Genomic DNA, 18,917 nt, shown 5'->3' on the forward strand with positions numbered 1-18,917 from the left:
TAAGGCAAAGTTTTAGCACTAAAAACATGTTTAATCCGCCAAATTCTGTATGTGCCTGTCCCAAGTAAGGAGCATGAAGTTCAGTGTTTGTCATTGGTTTATGTCTGCCATATTTGTTTTTCGTCAAATGTTGGGTTTTTTTTCCAAATGAGATCTTAAGTTTTTTTCATTTGAATTATTTCATATTTTTCATGTCAAGACCTTTCAACGCCGACTTTACGGATTTATGGATTTTCTGATTTGTGTGGCCTAAACGGTTGTTAAATGCCATGGTTAAACTTTATATGTTTTATCTTATCATGCATCCGTATTGATATGTTTGTGTTTCCTATATAAAAACATAGAGGAAACTGTTGTTGTTGTAGAAATTGAACTATTTTTCCATATGTAGTTAAAACGTCTTACTCCTGGTATTTATCATAATGTATACGATATTACAAAATTAATGAATATAAAAGGTGGGAGTCTACACAAATGAACATAATCTATGGATTTGTGGATCAACTGGTGCAAATAGTTTTCAAAAGTACCAGGATTATAATTTTATACGCCAGACGCGCGTTTCGTCTACACAAGACTCATCAGTGACGCTCATATCAAAATAGTTAAAAAAGCCAAATAAATACAAAGTTGAAGAGCATTGAGGACCCAAAATTCCAAAAAGTTGTGCCAAATACGGCTAAGGTAATCTACTCCTGGGGTAAGAAAATCCTTAGTTTTTCGAAAAATTCAAAGTTTTGTAAACAGAAAATTTATGAAAATAACCATATAATTGATATTCATGTCAACACCGAAGTGCTGACTACTGGGCTGGTGATACCCTCGGGGACGAAACGTCCACCAGCAGTGGCATCGACCCAGTGGTGTAAATAGTTTTCAAAAGTACCAGGATTATAATTTTATACGCCAGACGCGCGTTTCGTCTACACAAGACTCATCAGTGACGCTCATATCAAAATAGTTAAAAAAGCCAAATAAATACAAAGTTGAAGAGCATTGAGGACCCAAAATTCCAAAAAGTTGTGCCAAATACGGCTAAGGTAATCTACTCCTGGGGTAAGAAAATCCTTAGTTTTTCGAAAAATTCAAAGTTTTGTAAACAGAAAATTATGAAAATATGTTCATTTTGGTAATTTTCAATAGTTTCTGAAATTTTACTGTAACACAGTAAATTAAAACTTAACATGCTTATTTTCTTTTTTTTTTTTCTTTTTTTCTTTTGCTTAATCAAATTATGACTATTAAACAGCCGTATACTACTGTTACATGTATTTAAGTAATACCTAGATAATACTTAAAATAAAACAAACTCATTACTCTTTAATAATACTAGAAAAACAAAACGTAGTTATCAATCTGATTTAGTTCAGAAAAAGTTCGATATAGTGTCATCTTTACTGAAAACGATACCAATTGTCATGTTTAATTTTTTTTTGACATTGCATATGCCATATTTCTTCATAATTGAGATCAAATGATAAACGTTATATCTCCATAAGGTCGGGTATGGAAATTATCACTAAGAAACTTTTCTTTGAACAAATTTTTACAGTATGAAGATATATGATCGTAATAGTATCTGCATTTTTTTTTACCTCGTACAAACATTGGATTTTTCTTCAACTCGTCCATTTCACTCTCGGAAGAATTTAAACAGTCATGATGATCTCCGTGTTGGATTTTATTCATTCTTTGATCTCTTGTCTTGAAGCAGCAATACTTTGCACACCAAATAACGAAGTGAACAAAACAAATGGGTAATGCAAGTAACTGTAAATGTATCGGGAAAATTGTTTCTATGCTATATTCTTCAAGGAAATCAGTCTGAAGTTGTGACCAGTGGAACTTACATTCATCGTTCACCTTTTGATATGTATCACTGAAACAATATGTTCAGTATCAACATCATACTATATACACATGGTTTATGACGAGTTGTTCACATATAAACATATCATAATGAAAAAAAATACATTACATTAATTAGGAGAAAGAGAATAAGTATGTGTAACACTAGTAAAACACTCTGAGTTGGTTTGATTTTCAAAACAAATATATGATTAAAGTTCTATTAAACAAATAATATACCAAAAGACCCTTACCATCTTGAACCTAACTGTTTTATAGCGTACCTGTATATTGCTATGAGCAGATTTAAAAGTATAATCACTGCAATCAATCCATAGGCTGCTTTCAAATATGGTGAATAGCGTTCCCCCCAAGGCGTAGGAGTTTTATTGTCAATTTCTGAAATATATTAAGATAATTAAAATAATTATTACATGTTCCTGTTTTGTCTACCATAAAAAGCAAGTAGATTGCGTTACTTCGAACAGGTGAAATGTAAAATAATTATTTTACACACGATGTTTTCGAAGAATTCTGCAATACATGCATGTATTTGACAAAAAAAATGAGGTAAGAAGCCAAGAAATATTCTTTTAGTTTAAATCATTTATCTTTCTATGGTGTGTCATATTGCAAGTATTGAAATCCAAAATTTGAAAACACTCAAGGCGATACAATTTCCCTCTATAAAAGTTTTTCCTATTCTTATTTGCAGTTATGAAGGGCAAAAAAAAAAGCACAGAAAAACGGATGCTTGCAATAAAAACCAAGAAAAATATCGTTTGCAAACGGAGTTTGAATGATGGTCAAAGCTTGAATGACAAAATACATTTACCCCAAATCACACACTTTAAAGATAAGCTAAACAGTTTATAGTAAACCCACTTGAATCATTTTCTAGGTTAAGCTCTTGAAAAAGCATCCAAAATCCATTATTCATTACTTCTTCCATCTGTTCCCATTTAAGTGGAGAGTTTGGGTAAAGCAAGGAATGATGTGAGACATTATAGCTCATCATAATAACTGATAAGATAATCAGAAAGGCAAACGTGTCCTTAAACTGAAAAAAAAGTGAAAAACAATTATCAATTAAATCTATTTACATTCACACTGAAACCATTTTGTACGATACTAGTATTTAGTTATTAAGGTATAATTTTTTGTTTGTTTTTTTCTTCGTGTATAATATTGTTGGAACTGACTTTGATTAAATCTTAATAATATAATATTTAATCAAGAAAAAACGTATTCGTCTCTGTCGTAAACCAACAAACCTGTTGACATATTGATATATATATATATATATATATTTATTCTAGCAATACGACTTGTAAGAAGTAATATTATTTGATCTTTGTGGTTTTGCTTTATTTTATTTAAATTGACTCACTTCAACATAAAACGAATTTTTTGTCGTTTGTTTGCCATGGTGCTTTTAGTTTGTCTTCGATTTATGAGTTTCAATATACATGTGTTATCTTCCGCCTTTCCATATGTACACTCTAAAAACAAATATCCTTTATTGTGTTGTTTTCAGCTTCATCACAATAAATTTACAATAACCCATATACTTTGAATAGTGAAATGATTGTCATAATGATGAAGTATTACTTTGTTTATGCGTTCGCCTGTCTCTTAAATAGTCCAGATTGTATTTGTAAGTCCAAGGATAATCACAGCATCTTTCGTATGTAATAAACGTTTTTTTTTGTAATTTTTGTTTCATAAATATTAACATTTATTCTTATATGACATCCTAATATCGTCAACCAGTATACTCACAATATATCTATATCTAGCGCAAACACATTAATACACAAACTCGGCTGTTCCATGCAAAGCCCGCATCATTTATTGCGGTTATCTCAGTTATTATTTCGGTGTAAAATTTCATGTTTTCGTCTTTTGCAACTAAACAAGGTGACGTCATATGCATGTACTCAGGTTAACAGAACAGTGTTAGGTGTCAAATGGGAGTTTTTGTAATTTGTGTTTGAATGATGTAATAGTAATACTATTTTGATATGGAAGGTATAACGGAACAATCATCATTTGATCATTACAGTATGGTTTGTATAGGAATTTCATGGTTGACAAAATTATTGCTGTCCCTCTGGATAAATGGATCGAATATAAATGCCCAAATCTTGGTTAAATGTAACAAATCTACGCCTGCTATGAAATATTTCTAAATCATTCTTTTCTATTAGTTTTGGATTTGGCGTCATGCAGCAAGACTTGCTATTTTGTTAGTTGCATTGTGCACAATTGTTTCTTCCGTCAATATGTTTAACTATTCTTACCATTTTTTTAATAATGACAAGTTTTGGTCCAAGATATTCCGATATACTACACATGTTCAATATTCGAATGCTGAGTAGAATGAAAGTTAGGATGAACAATACGTTGGTCGCATCTTCTCGATATAGGTAATTTGTACCCAATCCACCTGCGTATGCAAACATCACTGCCCAATCTAGAACATTCCATGCATTACACATATACCTTTTAAATCTTTTTCTTATAGCTGATACAATTGTCTATAAAGAAAAAAATGATAAAAATAAACAAATATAAATCAATGTTTGAATGAATAAAATTAGGTAAACATGAAATAAATTATAACCGTACTATCAACATTTAGGTTGCAAATTAAAAACAAAAGATTTGTACGTCTCACCCATATGCTTTACATGCTTTAAGTAAGAAATTTGAAATTTTATTATAGCCAAAGTGTATTTGCAACAGAAGAACTGTCATATACATTCACTTGTATGACATAAATATTTTAGTCAAATGCCTTAACTCAAACAGAAAAAAGCAGAACATCGGACATTAAGAAAAAATGATTAATTGCTTTAAAAATTATCAGCACCCATATGCTTTAAGATATATTTGAGATAAGAGTATGTCGTTTTATACTTAAGTAGTGATGTTCGAAGTAATGACATCAAATGGCCAAATAATATTATTGTGTCAACTAATTTTTAATATATCCTTCTAAATGTGTATCGATGTAATATACATGGATTTGAGTAGAAAATATAAACCAAAAACCAGTTTGACTATGCTGCATGATCATTCTGTAATAATATTCTGATTGTCAATATAATGTATATGATAAAAAGAGACATTCACAATAAATCAATTGTTCTTAATAGAGCTTTCTTACAAATTGACGAAAGGTACGAACGAACGTAAAGGAAGCACGTATTTAATGTCTACATTAACAGTTAAAAGAGTCTTTGTTTTATCCAGTAAAACAGCATTCTTTTCTAAATCAAGTTTATTAAAAAAAAAAAAAATATCGCAAATAATACACAATTTTAATATAATCAAACAGAGAAAAATAGGGTCAAATACACTTACTTCCGATACGTTACTTACGTAAACCACGAGTACACACATTTCCGCGGGAATTTTTTAAGCACGAGTTTCACGATTAACATTTCAATGACAGTATTGAAGTCCGTTAATTAGTCTAAATTTAACGACAAGATTCATATTTATTTTTATTTGTTGCAGTACTCTTTCAGCAAATTGTTAAAGTGGAATATCGAGATTTGCTTCAAAATGATGCTACAATGTTTTTAAAAAGTAATTTTGAATAAATCTAGAAATAAAGACTTTTTATATCAAGAAAATAAATCTACAATTCTCCACCATATAGATATGGATTCTATAATGAGGATTTAAGAGTACACATGTTTGGAAGATAGACGCGAAGTTGTCATCTATCGTCCAGTGGCTTATATTTCATGAATGTTCAGGACTATAGGCAAAACGCAGTTATCCGCTAAAATAACCGTTCCATTGCTCTGGTGTATCATATATACACCTTTTTGTTGGGGGCCGGGGGGGGGGGGGGCGCAATAAATATTACCAGGGGGAGAGGCGATGATTCAAAGGTTATGAAACGAGTACCAGTGTATGGCATAGTATGAAGATCATCTTTTTTCTACATTTTCATTTTATTATTTTGAGTGTTGCAAATTTTGAATCAAGGAAGTATTTGTGTTTCTGTTAGGGAAGAAGACAATGTATTTGCTTTGACATTTTCTTAGGTTATAATTGCTTTGACATCTTCTTAGGTTAAACAGTGCAACATTGTAATATTGAAGAGTGGGGTGGTTAAGTCATTTTTTTCGTCTGACTACTCTATATTTAAAATATTTTGTAGTGTTATCTCCTCCGACCTGGTGGTATCAATAATCAGATTCTAACCTACCGTACGTCCCGAAATCATAAATATATCTCAAGAAAAATCCAATTTAATAAGTGTCGTTGCATGCACGATAATTGTCTGAAGTTCCACGACTATAATTTAAATATGTAAAAATAAAGGATTCCTAAAACGAGTCTTACGTATGATTCGTCAAGCATACGTACCTTTCGTCAAATTGTAAGAAAGCTCTAATAGGTGTCTATTTGACTTTGAGAGACTTGTTGATTAAGTTTATACATGTTATAGTTATACTGTTGTTCTTCACTTACTACATCTGGTATGCTTTGGTCTAACATTAGATAGTTATGGGTTATAGTTTACCAAAATATTACTTTAAAAGTGTCTTTTTCTGTATTAAAACAATACTTCATAAAAAAAATTCTTTTCTAATCAGTAACCTACTCTGTGCGATTACATATCTCAATTATTACGTTATGGTCGTGCTGTTCGTACTTTACAAATTTATAATCAACAGATGTATGCATCTTCTAATTTGTGCATATTCCCCATTGGGACACTTTTCGAATGGGGATTAAGGCGGTTGTTTCATGCGTTTAAGGAGACGCTTATTCTGTTGGCGCACTATCTCTCGAGCCTTTTAGGGTTTTTCGTTATTTACTAGGAGTTGAATCTTCATAATGGTTTAAAGATATTAGAAGAGCGGTAAACAGCTACTGCTTCAAATTTAAATAATCCGTTAGTGGCATTGCATATGATCATTATTTCTTGACTGTTTATGACGGTTTTTTTTTGTTTTTTTTTAATCGACTACAAAATAAATACTTGCTGCCTTAAATTTAGCACAATAAACAATTTGATGAACTGATAATCTGCAGAAATAGTTCATGTTGATATCATGGCCATACCGAAGTACCTCCGTACATTTGATTAGTGGCAAGACGGTTTAATTGGAGAATGGTGGTCAAATAGCAGCGATTCGACCCTTTTTGTATAAAAAAATCCAGCGTATATGTAAAAATATCAAAAATAAAACGAAATTCCACGCATTGTTTTTGGCATATTTAACAAATGTTACAAACATACATTGTAGTAACAGAACTTATCTGTAATGAAAATGCATGTCTCAGCTATTTCATTTGGACTATTTGTAATATTTTTCTTTCGTAATTGTTTTCATAAGCAACATTCAGACTCAATATTAAACAAGAATCTGAAACAAAAACAGTATACCTATCATCAGCTTTTATTATCCAACTGTAAGAAAAGAATTGCAAGAATGAAATATGTCTTCTCTTTCTACATCAAATAATTTCCGATGTTCACTCTAATGTTCAAATATGTTATCAAAACCAACAACATTGATGCAGAAAGATGCTTTTATAAAGGCAAAACAGTATCATTGTATTTCTATTGATGAATCATCCAGATCAAAAATTATCTGCAACTTATCAGATTAGTTGATTTTGATCTATTGTTTTCAGCCATACGACACCACATATTTGTTAGTTATATACATGTAATTACACCCTTTTGGTCATTCATTGTAACATACTAATGTGTACTTTTAAGTTAAAATAGACGTTATTTTGGATAGAACTATCAAAAAAAAAAAGCATACCCCCTCCACCATAAAAAAAGGTGAACAAACAATACAACTACATTTTCATACCTGTTTAATTTCATTCAGGCAAAAGCTCATCATCCATGCAACTGTAAATATGTTTATGTTAACTAATAATCTGTGTTCGCCGAACAGCAATATCATTGCATATACCACCAGAAAAGTCAAGTATCCAAGCTAAAATATGAATAGAATGTCTTTGATGAATACTAACAATGATATGCTTTATAATCTGATATTAATAAACGTATAATATTATCAGTTATATATTGTGCTAATGACCTAATACGGTATATATACAGTCAGTAAATTCCGTATGGGGTGCTCGATATACACCGTGTTTCGTCACTAACTCACTATGTAACGAATTTATCTTACCGACAACTTAACTTGTGATATTAAGCCTACACCACTACTAACCGTGTATTGAAATAAGCCCCGTCTCCCTACTAAACTAATACGGAATATAAACGGTCTGCACGCAGACGCTTTTAACCAAGGATGCACACTTCCCATGCAATATTTGTAATCTAATAAGAAGATATGGTATGATTGTGAATGAGACAACCCTCTACAAGAGACCAAATGACACAAAAATTAATCAATATAGATCACCGTACGGCCGTCAAAAATTAGTAAAACCCATTCCACATAGTCACTGTATGCATATTCTTTTGTTTTAATATTTCAGAAAATATTTATATGTAGTTACTATTTCGATTGATTATAATTCAACATATAAGAGAAGAAAAGATATATGATTTTTTTTCATCAAAATTTACATCAATCTTCTTAAAGCTATTCGGTATATTGTTGTAAATTGATATAAGGATACCCTTACACACAATTTCCATTCAGTATATACTTAGATAATAGTGTAGCATGTGTATCTTAAATGGAAATAAACGTTTCTTACCATCTGAATGAAGGCTTTCATAAAAGGAAGATTGTATTTCTGGTATAACCTATAAGAAACAAACTGATATATATGTTCTATTTCTTTGTTTAAGCATCCATCTTTTGATCCAGTCAGCTTAAAATGATTTCATAGGAGAAAAAAACCCGTTGTATTCAACTTCTAAACACTACACAGTGAAACTGATATATGTTTAAATGCAATATGTCAAAAAAGACACTTACATTTGACAGCATACATGTTGTATGTGGAGTAAACATGTATGGTGCTTGAAAGACAACTTAAAAACCGAGTTGTTTACATTTTTAAGTGACAAGTTAAAGTCGAAATAAAATAAGACGGCAAATTGTGGCAATCACTGTACATCGATTTAATTTGTATTGTTATATAATAGCATTAACATTACTGCAGAAGATTCACATTTTGGCAACTAATGTCACTTAAATGATAATCAGAGTTGAAATGTTTTATTATCCAAATCCAAATATAAAATTGAAGAACTGATAAAAGCAAAAAAAAAAGAACCAAACATATAGACAAACCGAGAACTCAAAATACATCATAAAGATATTTACATTTGGGAACTGCTATTGATATATCTTGGTAACAGTATTGTATTTAGTACTTACCATTTAAGAGGAGGAGCTGTTATGTTGATCATCAATACTGGCATCACAAGTAAGTGTATAAGGGCTAACATGATGAACAATCCAACCTATTTAGAGGTAATGAACTACAGTGCATGTTTGTTAGATTGCAAACAGTTATATTGGTGTTTCATTTTGTGAGAAAATATGAAGATTGGTTTAATTCAATTAAGTTAAACATTAACACTGCAATAAAATGTGTTATAGGGCTCTTGAAAAAAACAATTCAGTGTTCTAATATGCTTTGTGCACAAAACATCTTCACGATACTGACTTTTTTTATGACGTTTACAGTTATATTTTCAAATGAAATATTTGAACATTTCAGAGTTTTAGTCTCAGGTTGAGAGGCAATGAGGAATCGGATCTGCTTTAACCTTGTTTTGTTAATATAGTCCTTTTCGTCAAATTCTAAATGCATGTCATTATCAATTGTAGGACATCCGGCGGACAAGGTATAACTCGCAGCACTACAAACAAAATGTTATAAAAATGTATATGATATATTGGTCTTATAAGCTTATATGAATTCATAATTCTAAAGATTTGTTCAACGATGATGGAAAAAAATAATTATTGACGAATAAGATGAAAGTTATCGTGCTGGAAAATATTTTGGCAAAAACAAAAGGCTTGTCCGTGTCAATTGGCTTTTAAAAAGTTTTAACGCAATCCAAAAATCCGTACATGTACACTGGTAATTTTGATTTGTAATCCTTATTCCTGAACTTATACAATAAAAACACTCAATACTGAAGGCGTTGGGGAATGTGTCCGTATACATTCCGAACTATCCAATGTAAAGTCTTCGGTAAAATCACATATATATACATAAAAAAGATGATGAATGCACACACACCTGCATACACACATACACAAAGCAAAATATTGGAACATTTTAAGACTCCTGGAAAAACGAAAAACACAATATATTACTCGGAACTAAGTTCACACTAACTCCGATGACCGATAAACTCAACAAACGGATTAAGTAGTAACTACTAAAGGCTAAGACAACTTTTGGCAAACAAAAACGTTATGATGATGGATCATTAGCGAAAATTCTGAAGAGTATGAGGCTCCATCAAATAGAGATAACCAATTTTACTTGCAAATGGAAAAAGCTTGATAGAACAATTGAGTACAACAGGGAATATTTATTCTGTAGATTACTATAGCTTAAATTTATAAACAGAGGGATCTATTCATACTGTAAGTTTATGATGGTTATGTTTTGAACAGAAGGTCAGCTTTGTCATACTGAATCAATCGATATATATATATATGTATTTGAAATTAGATATCCCGTTTTCACGTGTAGTAAAATTATATTAAGGACCAATACGTAAGTGAATTTCATCTGTCTAACTATTGGCCAATGATATTAAGTGGACAACACGAGATCGCGTAAATGAGCCAGCTTTTGACTTGTTAACTAGTTATTCATATCAAACAATTTATCGGAAATTCATGCCCGCATACCTCCTCTTATTTTATCATTGGAAGCAGATATAGAATTGATATGAAAAGAAAAACAATCCGACAAAGAGGAGAAAGCAGCCCAAGTTTATAAATGGATCTTCAACGTGGTGAGAATATCCTTCATCAAGATGCGCGCTTTAGCTGGCATCTTAAGAATAATGTATACTAGGATATTTTTGTTAGTTGGAAAGTTGTTTCTTTCCACCTCTGCTATTTTTGTCATTATTCAATTAATATGATTTTTGTTGCTGTAATGGCTGAATTTTTGTGTATTACGAGAGTTAAATTGAGGCGTTAGTGCGAAATAATAAGATATTGTTCAACCGTCAACAATAAAAAAAAAAAACATGCCGTATTGTCGTATATAAAGGCCCCGACATGAAGAACAAGAAAACTAACATCCTAATTTATTACAAAAGAATTTATGAAAAACAAATATAATAGAAATGAACCATCGACAGCTACTTTTGTTCCTTTTTTGGCACATGCAGATATAAAATTTGACAAGGTAAAACATTGCTCGAATCATACCCCTAACCTGGGAATTTGGTGGAACGGCACAACATAAGAATAAACTGTACACATTAGTTGCCACTGGCATCACTTAAAAGATCAGTACGAAAAACAAAGCATCAAAAATAAAATTAAAAAACACAAAGCACCGAAATGAGATTTTCTCAAAGCTTATTACAACGAATAAATAAATCATGTTCTCCCTGAACAAAGTATCAATCAGTATACATCCAACGGATTAAGTGTAAAGACATCGTAAACAGTTTGAGAAACGCATGCTATTGAGCAATGCCAATCTTTTAGTAAACGGTATCGATAGGATGTATATGTCGGAACTTATTTTCGAAAAATTATACATATATAGCAATATATATTAAGTAATGTTTTAATTTAAAAAAAAAGAAATCAGTGTTAGTACTGATAACAACAATTATATTTAAATTTAAAGCTTTTACTACTGTGATAAGTTGAAAACCTTTAAGAATACATTTATTCAAAGAATCGAGGATATGATGTCACGTTTTAAATATGAATTCTTCAGGTACAGCAAAATTGCCTTACCAATTCATTCTGTCTTCAAAAGAATTATGTAAAGGTTTGAGATAATTTATTGTAATATAATTCCCGATTTAATTATTTACCAGTTATACACAAATAACGTTCATTGTAAAATAAAAGGCAACTACAAACACCGGCATAGCGAAAGAGATGTGAAATAGGCACAGACAAAAAGCAAATGGCTGTCCAAAAATGGAAAATTGACAATCGTGAAAGTAAAATCCTCCCTTAATTTTGGCATAGATTTTAAATATTTCGATCTAGAAAAGGACACTTAATGCTATCAGTACTAGATTCATTTAAACTTATTTTCTTTTGAGTACATTTCACCACTAAAAATAGAAAATTTTGGACTATTAAAGCTCTATGCAAAAAATACTATAATCCGATTTTTCAAAGGACCATTTATTTTGAAAAAGACAACTGCTGTTGATAAATTTGTGTGGAAGTAAAGTGAAGAGTCGAAAATCAAAAAACTGTCAACCGAAATTGAACGGGCAATCGAAGGCAGGTATTATATCCCAAACATCCATTGCGTGTTTCATACTTAAAAAAATGTTATTTCCATTATTTAATATGCTTTATTACAAAAAAATGATAAACTATTCTTTAAAAGCAGTAACATCACTGGTTGAGAGCAGTGAAAGATTGATCGTAGAACATTTACTAGCAGCTGAGATGAAACGCAATTCGAACGGGTTTTTGTTTAGTTTAGGAAGCCAATACGTAGAATGGATTTTTAAATTTTCGAAGGAGGCTTCCGCTGAGATGAGTTCGTGCAATGCTTATTCACTATTTAACTCTCTATGAAGCACATGACATTAGCTGAATGAATAATTTCATTCTTAAAGACTTCCATGTAGTATATACGTCATTCCACTACCATATGGTTTGCTGCTTTGTCGGCACAAGCAAAACGCTTTGCGGGAACATGAATTTCCCTTTTAATGCTAGAAATGAGAGTATTACTTAATGTACCTATCCTGTTATTAAGTGTCAATTTGCCTAAGAATCAGACAGTGGTAAACACTAGACAATCAAGATCCCGTTCAAGTTTACATCACTTTATGTTCAAAATGAATAATGGTACATGAAATAGCATTCGATTCTATAACTTGTTCTGGTATTTATAGATATAATTTGATTGAAATGCACTAAAACCAAACAATTAAGTAGAGTTAATTCCGTAATTTACTATCATTCTATCCAAACGTTATCTAGATATTTCTCGAAAACCCCACATACAGAAACGAAAGATCTACCATTTCAAAAGAGAGACGAAGGTAACTTCGAAATAGGATGGTTAGGTCAGAGGGTTGTTCCGGTCACATTTTGATATTCTACTACATTGCATAATGCTTACAAATACTGACACTTAATTTCGAAAATATATCCGAAATGTGAAATGCGAATATCAACAATATTCAGAGTGTTCTACAACTAATCTTTCAGTGCTTTTAACTAGTTCATTAACTACTATTAAAGAGTTTATCATGAACTAATGTAATAAAATATATGAACAATTTTTGGAGTGTAAACAATTCTTTGGATGATTTAGATAAATTACGTGCTTTTTATGGTCCTGTGTATATAAATCGTCTAAACATCAGCCCAACAATGAACGATCTGACACCAAATCGCCTGGCACTGTATCCGACACGCTAGACTACTCGGTCACCTAGGCTTCACAATAATTAAGCTCACGGTGGCCGGGTGTTATCTTTACTCGTCATTTTAAATCAAGCGTCGAATACAGTTTCGGTGGCCGGGTGTTACCTTTACTCGTCATTTTTAATCAAGCGTCGTAATACAGTACATGATATATAAGGCATGAAGATGGAATTGTTACAGATCAGCTGAATTATCTATTGTAAAGAATCCTAGAAATTAATGCAAGATACATTAATTTACAGAAATAATTATATGTATAAGTACGTCTGAACCAGTGACAATTCTACAACAGATTTATCCATCAGAGTTGTCACTGGTTCAGACATACTTTAGGTAACCCTAATTACAAAATAGATACATGCCTGTGCTCAATCACAGTGATCACAGTGTTGCATTTTTAGATCCATTAATTTCTAAATTTCTAGATTATTTTTGAAATGTGCTTTATGAATATTTGTAACATTTAATGAAAATATTCCATTAAAATAAAGAGCATAGCATGAAAAAGTTTCGAAAGCGTCCGGACCCGACATGTATATATTCAGAATGAGCACTATCGTTCCCAGATTTAAAAATATGCATGCTTATTAAATACCTGACGAAATAAAAGTTTATCCTCTCCGTACCACATTTTATTCAGAATATCTGTGACGGTTTTATTGTCAAGAAATGCCTTGTTTTCTGTTTTTATTGCATCTTCTAAGTACCCGTGGTTCACCAATAGACGACCAGCATGATTCACTGATTCACCTAGCTCATTTTCAACTAAATCGTTGCTTGAAGAAGCCTCGTAAATAAATCCTGTAATCAGGGTTGCACGCTCTGTGAAATATCTGTAAAATAGACCCATTTACTGAATATTGCATGTATAGAACATATTACATGTATTAATGACAAATCTTTAATCCATGATAAAGTCTTCAGTATTGACCCTTTTCCAATCATGTTTGCAAAGTCAGGAGATTATTTGTAATTTTCGTATAAAGGCAAAGGGAATATATATTGTTCTATATATTAAGTTATAGGTGTAGTACTAAATGGTGATAAAATTGAGAATGAAAATTGGGAAAACACACAAGACTAACAAAGGCCAGAGGCTCCTGACAATCTTTTACATGTTTAGGTAATGTTTCCAAATCATAAAAGCATATTTTGGTTGTTAATAAATGAGTTATGCCTCATCAGTAACAATGAGTAATAGATTTGACATAAAATGATATCAAATGCTGGTTTAAATATATTTACCCGGAAATTAAATTAAGCAAAATATCTGTTTGTAGTGTGAGGAATATATATATATATATATCTTTTCCCAATAGAGTGAAAGTACTTTAATTAACATACGTACAAACCTGTTCGTGCATTTTTCACTGTTATTCAACGACAAATAATCATCTAGGAAACCTGGGACGATCTCATTTCATCAAGGGATCTCTTTCTTTTACTAATTGTACCTCAAACTTATCAACCCATTTTAGTTCTTTAAGTTGAGATTCAATTTACTAAAAGTTAATCGGGCATGACTAATTACATACGCCCTCTTATAATCAGGGGGTCGAAAATAGGATCGCATAAAAAAAAAACACAAGTGAAAAACCATAATTAACAATTTCCGAGAATCAAAGTGTATTTAGTTAATTTAATTTATCCAGTCAATAACCAGACGGTAATTGAGTGAAAACCTGTCCGAAACTGGAAAATATTGGCCTCAATGGGAATTTATTTACAAAATAAGTCGGTATCTCATTTACTTATAGTGACCGTTATTGATTGACAATCCATGTCGGTTTGTTTTTGGCGTTCATCTACCATGGAGAAAAAAGAGTGAGAGGAGGGGCGAATAACTGAACAATTTTAATCATGGTTCAACATTATTCTAGTACGGCATATGTTTTAGTTCTAGCCAACGCTCTATCTTATCAAGTGTCGCAAATTACATGCCCTAAGTATGACATTTTGTTATTAAAATACTACGCTTCCGGAGCACTTGGAATCTCCCCGGGTGTTGGTTTGGTTCGAATTTCTCAGTTTGGTTGCTTTTGGAATAGAAAAACATCCGCAGGCATTTATTGTTCTTTTTTCGTGTATTTTTTTAGGGTGGTTTTTTTTATAACACAAACGATGCAATCGACAAAGTGCGCCCATGTTTGGATCATTTGTTTCTAACATACGTTTGCAAAGTTTACATAAACGTTGACAAACTATGCAATCGCTAAAGATGCGTCTACAGTTTGTCGTTCGTCGTTTGTTAGTACAAACGCTACATTTGTTTCTAACTTTAGCCTGATTAAACGATGTAAAGTATTCTAATTTGGAAAAATCTGCTTCACAACAACATGTGCATGCATTATTGAAAGTTCAAACAGGGTCAGTAAAGACTTAATAAACGATGTATTTGTTTCTTCTTTCGTAGCGTTTAGAAAACAACAACAAACGCCACAACGTTTACAAAATGTTTGTTAGAAAGAAATGCAGCCTTAATAACGCTGTAAATATACAAATTACGAATGAACACGGACAAATATCAACCTTGCATTCAAAAGAAGCCTTAAAATTATGAGGTTAACATTTAGACTGTTCCTCTGAGTTTATTGAACCAAAATTTAAAAAAACAATATTGTGTCCTACACTAAATCACACATGTTAAAAATTATATTGGAATTTATAAGTTTTTTTTTAAATATCATTAATTACACCAGGATCTCGATATAGAATTATTGAAACTTATTAAATTGCAATTAAATGAATTCGCAATTTGACAGACAGCCTAACATTTTTCTAATATTCAATATGATATCTGCTTTGGTATTATTCTTACAATTTTAATCTTTGTGATGTCTCCCTCTGTATTTGTTCATTCTTCTTATTATCACTAGCGTCTTGTAGAATTTTACATCCAACTAAAATATGTCGAATGCAAATCTGCAACATAGAAAGAAGTAAAATACAAAAATACCAAACTCCGTGTGAAAAATTCAAAACTGACAGTCCATAATTAAATGGCAAAATCAAAGGCTCAAACACTTGAAACGTATGGATAACAACTACTATATTCCTGACTTGGTACGGGCATTTATTTATGTAGATTAATACACAAAATTATGTATATTATATTTTTTCGTGAGAAATGCATTTCTTACTGTTTGATAGAAGCACAATTATTTACTTTTCGGGAAAAATGCTTCTATATATCTTTATATATATATATATATATATAAAAATTTGTCGTAAATACCTAGTCTACGTCATTTTTTAAATTTTACAATTGTACAAGCGTTGCTGTGTTCGGTTTTAATTTTATAATTTTCAAGATTGTTAGAGCAAAACCAGAATAGATTTATTTCATATCATAATCATACTGATGAAATTTATCTGTTATCAGAAATTTGTATAGATATTTACATTTAATATTTCCTTTTTTTGATATTGGTGTTGTTTTGTAAACGTTGGAATCGTTTATTTCATTTATTTATTGTGAACATGTATCGTTACTCGTAAAGATCCAGCGCCCTCATTACGAAAAAATCGATGACTAGTATCTAAACGTTTTATTTAAAAGTATTATTCAATTCGTAGCTTACTACTATTCGATAGATTTATCTAACACATGTTTTTGCTACCCTAAAAAACTACTTTTGGATTCAAAGATAGAAATTGCTCGAAAGTAAACCTACAAATGCTAGAGTGATAGGACCAATTAGAATTGAATTCATGTTACACAAGGGCTTTTTTCAAAATATCTTTCGATCTTTATTCAAATTTATCACAAGACATCATGGGTTCTTTAAGGTTCTATCGATATAATGGTTTATTGTTACAAAAAAAAACTAAAGATATAAATCACAATTGGACATATTTTGACAAATTCTGAGTACAAAAAAAAAAAGATTATAAGGAAATTATAAATCAAATCAAAATTACTTTGAATTAATAAATATGTATTGTTGTTTCAGATTCCAAATGATTCATTTTAATTATCGATGTCAAAGAATTTAAAATTTGACAAAATATGAAAATTTGCAATTTTTAATCAAATGCTGTCAACAGCAATACGTAGCACTGAATATAATGATGATTCTATTAAAATTTGTAACATTATGTGTGTTTTCGTTTAAATCAATTATTTCTGAGCAATATCACAAACTGTCAAACTGTATAATATAAATGATGAGCAGTTGTCGTACACGTAAGTTGAACATTCAACTTTTAATGTGTTTTCAAATAAATGTTTAAAAGCTTGACCTTTTTTTAGACTAAATATTCAACTTTCAAATGTTCAACATTTAACTTGTAACATTGTGTTTTAACATCCAGCTTTCAATTAAAAACAATCAAATTAAGTAAACAAAGTAATCATTTTCAAAATTCAACATTTGAGTTTAACATTCAACATTTATCGAAATCAGAATTAGATTTCAATCAATATTCAATAACCGATTTTCAACATACCTCTTTTGCATGAAACTATTAGATTTTTAATAAATAATTTTATGGAATATGAGATATCAACATTCAACATTCAAATTTTTAGTGTTCGAACTATTTTTATCACTCAGCATCAAATATTCAATTTTAAGGTTGGATTTCAACACCAGTAAATATATGTTAGTCTCATATATTCATGTTGATCTTAACTTCATCTGAAAAGTCTAAAATAAATCATTATTCATTATGTGCAGGCTTTCTGCTACTTTTCCACTGCGGCAAAATTAGTACTGTTCAGCCAACTCGCTTGTAGTCAATTCAGCACTTTGCAGTTAATTTTCGTACAATTCAGTCTAAAAAAAGACTGAACCAGTCTGCAAACATATTACAGTACTGAGTGCACCGCAGCGATTAACTCAAAAAAAAAGATTGAAAGACTGATCACGATTAAATATTATATTTTTCAATCAATTAAGGGCTGATCAGTTCAAAATGACCGTTTCAGAACTATGACAAGTAGTGCAATATTTAGCATTCAAATTTAATTCATTAAATGTTAAACAATTCAAATGTTCAAAATTCGATTTCAACAACCAATATTCAATGAGGCTGTCAATGTTACAATATTAACTACAAGAAAAACATAATAAATTTCCAAACCACAACAAAATTTGTATACATATAACAAAAAAACGATATTAGTATATAGTGTGGTTACAAATTTAACCCGTTTATAGCTTACTTTACAGTATTGATTAGGTTCATTTGTAACCCGTCAATATCTTCTTTTTCATATTGATGTTTGTATATCATTTCCGTTTGAAAAAAAAAGTGCAAATGAATCTAGCTGGAGTTAAACTATATTCAAAAACCGTGAGCTAACATATGATACAGGAATATATCAAATAACGATTGCAATTTGAAGACGTAAACAAGTATACGTAAACAAGTATATAGACGAGCAATTTCAATCAAAATATATAACACTTAAAACCGTAATGGTTGGTAATAATATTACCATTGGATGTCATGGGTGAATCAGTTCATTTG

The 18,917-nt window shown here is 30.8% G+C and overlaps 1 protein-coding gene across 2 annotated transcripts in view; it reads right to left on the bottom strand.

Moving 5' to 3' along the window:
* The window catches only part of LOC139527996 (uncharacterized), a 289,349-nt gene that overhangs the window by 30,847 nt on the left and 239,585 nt on the right, over positions 1–18,917 (bottom strand). Inside the window, exons 22-30 of one of the 2 annotated variants that reach the window (XM_071323757.1) lie at positions 16,261–16,364; positions 14,038–14,275; positions 9,201–9,286; positions 8,572–8,620; positions 7,704–7,832; positions 4,152–4,388; positions 2,734–2,908; positions 2,133–2,247; positions 1,596–1,879 (exon numbers count right to left, since the gene is read on the bottom strand). The exons of the other annotated variant lie outside the window; for it this stretch is intronic. Coding sequence (XP_071179858.1) covers positions 1,596–1,879; positions 2,133–2,247; positions 2,734–2,908; positions 4,152–4,388; positions 7,704–7,832; positions 8,572–8,620; positions 9,201–9,286; positions 14,038–14,275; positions 16,261–16,364 — 1,417 coding nt within the window. The remainder of the gene's footprint in view (positions 1–1,595; positions 1,880–2,132; positions 2,248–2,733; positions 2,909–4,151; positions 4,389–7,703; positions 7,833–8,571; positions 8,621–9,200; positions 9,287–14,037; positions 14,276–16,260; positions 16,365–18,917) is intronic. 2 annotated transcript variants of the gene reach the window in all.

The sequence above is a fragment of the Mytilus edulis genome, chromosome 6 (genome assembly GCF_963676685.1).
Source record: "Mytilus edulis chromosome 6, xbMytEdul2.2, whole genome shotgun sequence".
Classification (NCBI taxonomy): Eukaryota; Metazoa; Mollusca; class Bivalvia; order Mytilida; family Mytilidae; genus Mytilus; species Mytilus edulis.